At 44.1% G+C, this 7,936-nt stretch overlaps 2 protein-coding genes across 2 annotated transcripts; both read left to right on the top strand.

The window, feature by feature from the left end:
* Window positions 1-317: 317 nt before the first annotated feature.
* Window positions 318-5,864, top strand: LOC311143112 (uncharacterized protein; the record flags this gene model as incomplete). The annotated part of the gene is made up of 3 exons (XM_084178912.1): window positions 318-404; window positions 636-821; window positions 5,826-5,864. The coding sequence occupies 3 exons, from the start codon at window positions 318-320 to the stop codon at window positions 5,862-5,864; spliced, it is 312 nt and encodes a 103-aa protein (XP_084035038.1).
* A 594-nt stretch (window positions 5,865-6,458) lies between these two features.
* LOC311142102 (odorant receptor 131-2-like) lies at window positions 6,459-7,430 on the top strand (the record flags this gene model as incomplete). Its single annotated transcript, XM_084177689.1, has 1 exon — window positions 6,459-7,430. One exon carries the CDS (start codon window positions 6,459-6,461, stop codon window positions 7,428-7,430), a length of 972 nt encoding a protein of 323 aa, XP_084033815.1.
* Window positions 7,431-7,936: the final 506 nt, after the last annotated feature.

The following is a 7,936-nucleotide window of genomic DNA, read 5'->3' as shown; positions in this document are numbered from 1 at the left end:
GTATTTGCAAATGAAATACTGTAGTATTTACCTATAGTAAAAGAAAGTAGTGTTTTTGCTGACATTTCTGTAGTATTTACTAGTGTTTTTTTTTTTTTATATAATAATGAAGTATTTACTATAGTTTTCTACAGTATACTACAAAATTCTATTGTAAGTACTATACATGATCGTGGGATACTACAGTGTGTAGTATAGTATTCTACAGTATACTACAGTTTACTGCAGAATTCAATAATAAGTAGTGTAGTAATTGTTATGTGGGTTGGCTGTGATGTCACTAGAGAGGTATGTGACCATCTGCTTCCGACTGAGACATGGCCACCTGCAGGAGGACAAATGTGGCCATCACTGTGATGTGGGTCTTGGGCTCTTTAAACTTTGTCATTGAAGTCTTTGTGTTTGTTACAGTTGAGTCTACACCTCCGACTGGGCACACACTGGTTGAATCAACGTTGTTTTCACCTCATTTAAATGAAATTACATTGAACCAATATGGAATAGATGTTGAATTGACCTCTGTGCCCAGTGGGCTGTTACTATGCAGATGTTCTGTATCAGGTACAATCTCTACAGACAACATATTTATAGAGACCTAAACACAGCCTTCCCCATTTTGAACTTTGTGACAGTAGATGTCATCATTATTTAATATCTACATTGCCATCCTGGTCATAGCCAGGTCTGCCTCCTCTGACAAGACTTCAGCCAGTAAGGCCAACAACACAGTGCTGCTACACCTGGTTCAGCTGGGCCTGTGTCTCTCCTCCACCCTCTTTAACACCATTACCACCATAGTTCGCTGGCACTCTGACCCTCTGGTAGGAATGAATATTAAGTATGTCCTGTTTCTAGGCCTTATCATCCCCCAGGTGTCTGAGTCCCCTCATATAAGGCCTGAGAGACCCAACATTCAAACACATCTTACATTTACATTTTCGTCATATAGCAGATGCTCTTATCCAGAGCGACTTCAAATTGGTGCATTCACCTTATGATAGCCAGTGGGACAACCACTTTACAATATTTCCAAAAATATATATATATATATATATTTTATATATATATTCATATATATATATTTTTTTTTGGGGGGGGGGGGGGGTAGAAGGATTACTTTTATCCTATCCCAGATATTCCTTAAAGAGGTGGGGTTTCAAGTGTCTCCGGAAGGTGATGAGTGACTCCGCTGTCCTGGCGTTGTGAGGGAGCTTGTTCCACCATTGGGGTGCCAGAGCAGCGAACAGTTTTGACTGGGCTGAGCGGTAATTGTGCTTCCGCAGAGGTAGGGGGGCCAGCAGGCCAGAGGTGGATGAACGCAATGCCCTCGTTTGGGTGTAAGGACTGATCAGAGCCTGAAGGTACGGAGGTGCCGTTCCCCTCACAGCTCCGTAGGCGAGCACCATGGTCTGTAGCAGATGCGGGTTTCAACTGGAAGCCAGTGGAGTGTGCGGAGGAGCGGGGTGACGTGAGAGAACTTGGGAAGGTTCAACACCAGACGGGCTGCAGCGTTCTGGATGAGTTGTAGGGGTTTAATGGCACAGGCAGGGAACCCAGCCAACAGCGAGTTGCAGTAATCCAGACGGGAGATGACAAGTGCCTGGATTAGGACCTGTGCCGCTTCCTGTGTAAGGTAGGGTCGTACTCTGCAAATGTTGTAGAGCATGAACCTACAGGATCGGGTCACCGCTTTGATGTTAGCCGAGAACGACAGGGTGTTGTCCAGGGTCACGCCAAGGTTCTTTGCACTCTGGGAGGAGGACACAACGGAGTTGTCAACCGTGATGGCGAGATCATGGAGCGGGCAGTCCAAATACAATTTTACCTTCGGCTTTGGAAACTCAGTGGTGATTGTATCATGATGTACTGAAAAGATACACAGAGCTGTGTATGTATGTGCTTTTCAGTCACATGTACTTTGTGTGATTGTTTTCTAAGAAATAACAGAAAGATTCTGTTGGACTTACAGTATTTGGAAATCAGACATTGTGATAAAAAATCAAACAACGTCATAAATATTTTCGTAAATGAGACTTGCTTTGACAGTAGAATGTAACGGTTACAGTGAAAGTTAACCTTGTGTTTGTGAAGTATATCTTAAAGCTCCCTCAAAACATGCAGTGGACTGTAATAAGATTCACACGCAGAAACATATCTGGATACAGTATTAGACACCAAGCCGAGGATTGCAGATGTGCACAGCATTAGTGATCAACATGGGTTTCAAACCCATGACCTCTTGAACCTAGTTCATATCATATCATATAATCTTCAGTCTCTGTATGTGTAAAACATTTTTTTTTTGAAACATACTTTGTGCTACAGTTCCACACAAACCTGTCCCTTCCTATAAATCATCAGTGATGACCTACATGCATGTATCTTATCTATGTCTCTACCATAACAATGTAAATGTAGCTGGCTGAGCATTCTTCACTTCTCTATTTCACCACCTGTACATGTACAGTAGACAAGGTCTTTTATGGTTGTTTATTATTTGAATTTCGGATGCAAATCCACTTCCATAGCATTATATCGAAAGAGTTAAAGATGATACTGAGGATATTGTGCAGTGACCCTGATGTATGTGACAGAGGCCTATCTGCCATTTGTCTGTCTCTCTGGGCCCTAACAGAGGTCCACATCCACAGTGCCACAGAGGAGCTCTGGCTTCTAGTAAACACAGCAGACATTAATGATGTAAATATTGACTGAAAGCATTAATGATGGCATAAAGGATTAGAAGTTAAATCATCACATGAAATATTTATGTGTGTATTAATGAGGGGGCAGGGGAGAGGGTCAGAGGGGATGTTTCTGATCGGCACCCTGGAGCTCTGCTGCAATAGCAGCTCCCTACCTCCCTCCTCTCACAGCACACACAGACATACACCATGGCCTGTTGCAATACAGCATCTCATGTGGCATCACACTCTCATGATGAGGACTACAACTTCTTGAAGTTTAACCGGCTCAGGTGCGCCACACTTTCCCGACCTATCATAAGCTCCGGTGTTGACCTTTCACCTGGTCAGGTGCACCACACTGTTGTGACCATATACTATAGATGGAAAGAAGTCTCATCTTTGTATCTATGCCATTATGGTGTCTGTGAATTTCCTTCTTCTTTTGTGTTTGAAAAAAGTGTAAAGCTAATATTGGTGATTTACCACTCCCTTCAGTGCTGGAGTCCTGAACCAAATCTTGTGTGTCATTCATTTATTGTGGCCACTAGATGGCGGTGATTTACAAACCATAACAACCTATAGGAATCCCCACCCAGATGACTACTTTAAAATGGTGGAAGCCCTCAATGGCAATGTCCATGCTAAAATTGTTTATTTCCAAGTTGAGTCCTCTATCTCTATGGTTGTGACCAATCAAACATGAAAGGTGCCTATGGTACATTTTGCCTATGATCAACCATGTGGAGTAAATCAAGTCCCTCTTGATAACCATTAGTACATACAGTATACAGTGGGGGAAAAAAGTATTTAGTCAGCCACCAATTGTGCAAGTTCTCCCACTTAAAAACATGAGCGAGGCCTGTAATTTTCATCATAGGTACACGTCAACTATGACAGACAAAATGAGAATTTTTTTTCCAGAAAAATCACATTGTAGGATTTTTTATGAATTTATTTGCAAATTATGGTTGAAAAGAAGTATTTGGTCAATAACAAAAGTTTCTCAATACTTTGTTATATACCCTTTGTTGGCAATGACACAGGTCAAACGTTTTCTGTAAGTCTTCACAAGGTTTTCACACACTGTTGCTGGTATTTTGGCCCATTCCTCCATGCAGATCTCCTCTAGAGCAGTGATGTTTTGGGGCTGTCGCTGGGCAACACGGACTTTCAACTCCCTCCAAAGATTTTCTATGGGGTTGAGATCTGGAGACTGGCTAGGCCACTCCAGGACCTTGAAATGCTTCTTACGAAGCCACTCCTTCGTTGCCCGGGCGGTGTGTTTGGGATCATTGTCATGCTGAAAGACCCAGCCACGTTTCATCTTCAATGCCCTTGCTGATGGAAGGAGGTTTTCACTCAAAATCTCACGATACATGGCCCCATTCATTCTTTCCTTTACACGGATCAGTCGTCCTGGTCCCTTTGCAGAAAAACAGCCCCAAAGCATGATGTTTCCACCCCCATGCTTCACAGTAAGTATGGTGTTCTTTGGATGCAACTCAGCATTCTTTTTTACCAAAAAGTTATATTTTGGTTTCATCTGACCATATGACATTCTCCCAATCCTCTTCTGGATCATGCAAATGCACTCTAGCAAACTTCAGACGGGGCTGGACATGTACTGGCTTAAGCAGGGGGACACGTCTGGCACTGCAGGATTTGAGTCCCTGGCGGCGTAGTGTGTTACTGATGGTAGGCTTTGTTACTTTGGTCCCAGCTCTCTGCAGGTCATTCACTAGGTCCCCCCGTGTGGTTCTGGGATTTTTGCTCACCGTTCTTGTGATCATTTTGACCCCACGGGGTGAGATCTTGCGTGGAGCCCCAGATCGAGGGAGATTATCAGTGGTCTTGTATGTCTTCCATTTCCTAATAATTGCTCCCACAGTTGATTTCTTCAAACCAAGCTGCTTACCTATTGCAGATTCAGACTTCCCAGCCTGGTGCAGGTCTACAATTTTGTTTCTGGTGTCCTTTGACAGCTCTTTGGTCTTGGCCATAGTGGAGTTTGGAGTGTGACTGTTTGAGGTTGTGGACAGGTGTCTTTTATACTGATAACAAGTTCAAACAGGTGCCATTAATACAGGTATCGAGTGGAGGACAGAGGAGCCTCTTAAAGAAGAAGTTACAGGTCTGTGAGAGCCAGAAATCTTGCTTGTTTGTAGGTGACCAAATACTTATTTTCCACCATAATTTGCAAATAAATTCATTAAAAATCCTACAATGTGATTTTCTGGATTTTTTTTCCTCAATTTGTCTGTCATAGTTGACGTGTACCTATGATGAAAATTACAGGCCTCTCTCATCTTTTTAAGTGGGAGAACTTGGTGGCTGACTAAATACTTTTTTCCCCCACTGTATCACACCAGAAGACAGAAAGCATTACACTGAAAGGATCAGGCAGATATCTCTGCTTGCAGGCCTGCCAACAAAAGTGAATAAATCACCCATTTCCATACAACAAGGCAGTCGCTTTACTCATCCATGCAAACTAGCACCAGGGGAGCTGATGATTAAGTAGTTTGAGTAATTATCTACGAATTCACACAATTCAGATAGAGGCTTTACAATTTGACCTCTGAGAATCTAAGTATTGTGTCTCATGCAGATAATACGTATTTGAATGAATAATGGTGTTCATTAAAATAAAGTTTAAATAGATAAAAGGAGTGATGATGAATGATTACTGTGGTTAGAGGAGAACTCATAGATCCTCCACACAGTGGGCCTCTGCAGATGGTTACAGGAAAGGAGCATTTAATAAAAGACTGTAAAAGACTGTAAGAGATTGTCAAACAAACAAGCTGAACTATACATTTTACTAACCCAACCTTTAACTGCCCACTTCAATAGATTCATCAATAATTATTCTCCGTATTTTGAGACTTTTAACTGCTTGTCTTTGCCAGAACAGCAGCAGTGACCTTTGGCCCAGAGCTGAGGAGAGTGGTAGGGGAAGCCTGCTTTAGAAGTACAGGAGCAAACACACTGAGGGCGTTTAGATTTTCTGCCCATCTCTCCTCTCCTTAACTTCAGCACCTATTCAGTGTGTCCTTAGTGAAGTAGTAGTGTGCTCAACTCCCTTAACGCTGGAGTTATCTGGGGGTCATCAGTCATGTGTTTTTACTCATGGCCCAGTCTCTGGGTGCGTTGGGTGACGTCAACGTCAGCGAGTGACACTATAGTAGCTAACACATTAAAAGGGATGCACCTTTTAGACCTGAAGACGGGGACCTGGCACCTCAGAGAGAGACAGAGGCACAGTATCACTGGAAGCTGCAAGGTGAGGATACAGAGGGATTTAAATGATTTTGCATAGTCTAATGATTAATAGCCTGTTTTCAATACACTTTTAACATGTTCTGTTCAATTTGGTTAATTTTAGTTGATTTTGATTTTACTAGCTTTTGCAATACATGTTTAGCTTTAAGTTGAATCAGATTAGTTCCTGAGACAAGGGACATGATCAGCAGATCATATTTCCACTCTATTGGCACCCTCCAGTGAGATTGGGCAGCATTGCAGTGTCACAGCTGGATATAAAGAACAACATTATCATCAGGTATAGATGCTTTTATTAGGGATTGAAAAGGCAGTTCAGGTCAACTCAATTTACCAATGACATGTTGTGCATTTTACGGTAAGCTGCATCTACAGTCAGCCTGATCATCACACAGATAACCTGAACATCAGTGTGAATTTGACTGTACATACTGTACAGTTTCAGCTCCCTCCTCACCCTGGTTGTATCTTCCTCCAACAGGAGCCTAAATGGCCAACGTGACTGGGTCTCTGAGTCTGACTCATGTGCAGCTGCAGGCCATGCGGCTGGCCATCCCAGAGGAGCGTATCTTCAAGATGTTCCTGGTGCTGGGGACCCTCGTGGTCTTTATCTACATCAACCTGGCCATGCTGTTCACCCTGTGGAGCAAACCCTCATTCCGCCACACCGCCCGCTACATCCTGTTTGCCCACATGCTGTTCAATGACACCATTCACCTGACCATCGCCCTGGTTCTCTACGCGCTGGGGTTCTTCTACCTGTTTGTGGTCCGTGCTGCCTGCGCCTTCGTGGTGCTGCTGTCTTCCTGCACTTTCACCAATGCCCCCCTCAACTTGGCCGTTATGTCCCTGGAGAGGTACACGGCCGTCTGCTTCCCGCTGCGGCACAGTGAGCTGGCCACGCCCGGGAAGACCCAGCTGGCCGTGGGGCTGGTGTGGGCGCTGGGTGTCATCAACGTGCTAATCGATGTGTGTGCTCTCTTCCTCACAGAGCCGTCCTTCTTCTTGTCACCTGCGCTGTGCACCCTCGAGCAACTGCAGACAGCTGGGTGGCAGCAGGAGAAGGGTGTGGCCCTGAATACACTGCTGTTTGTGACAGTAACGGCTGTGCTGGTCTACACCTACGTGGCCATCATGCTGGAGGCCCGGTCCGCCTCATCCTCTGAACCTGGGTCGGCACGACGGGCCATGCGTACCGTGCTGCTGCATGCGCTCCAGCTGGGCCTATCCATCATGTCCTTCCTGTATGTGGTGCTGGAGGCCCTGCTGGCCCACCTGCCCCCAGCCGTCTACACACAGATGCGCTTTATCAACTTCATAGTGGTGCTGATCCTGCCGCGCTGCCTGAGCTCCCTCATCTATGGCCTGAGGGACAAGGCCTTCAGATCAGCCTTCAGACAACACTTCATCTGCTGCTCTGTTAGGAGGGTGGGGCCCCCACACAGATCCAGTAAACACTAACATTTAGTAACACACGCTTTTATCTTTCACTTGTTTTGAACCAGCATGAATGAATGAGGCCTAGATTCAATCTGGACTTTGGAAGATCAGCGTTATAGCACGCTTGACATTTTAAGGTCATTTCCGATTGAGCTGACACATGCAGCATTTACCGTGAATGCAGTCTCAGCGAATGCATTTAACATTGCCTTTAAATGTAAATTGCACTATAATGCGGATCTTCCGCGGTCCAGATTGAATCTAGCCCTGAATCTCTGTAAAATATATATTGTAAGGGTTTGTGTGAATGTGTGCATTTTGTGTTTCTCCCTCACATCATGACTGCTGGTCATTTCTGTCCAGAGAATGAAAGCAAGCTAAATCATAGAGGTTTACTTTTTTCTCTCCACAGAATGGACACAACCTTGTCAACCTTAATTGTCCCCCAATAATATTAATAAAAAGTTAATCAAGATAATGTCAGCATAATGTTAATACAGTGTTAAATGAAAGCTGTAGAATTACAT

The sequence above is a fragment of the Coregonus lavaretus genome (assembly GCF_964263955.1).
Source record: "Coregonus lavaretus genome assembly, chromosome: 15".
NCBI classification, from domain to species: domain Eukaryota; kingdom Metazoa; phylum Chordata; class Actinopteri; order Salmoniformes; family Salmonidae; genus Coregonus; species Coregonus lavaretus.
Note: the sequence above shows the minus strand (reverse complement) of the source record. Positions and strands in the feature narration are given on the sequence as shown.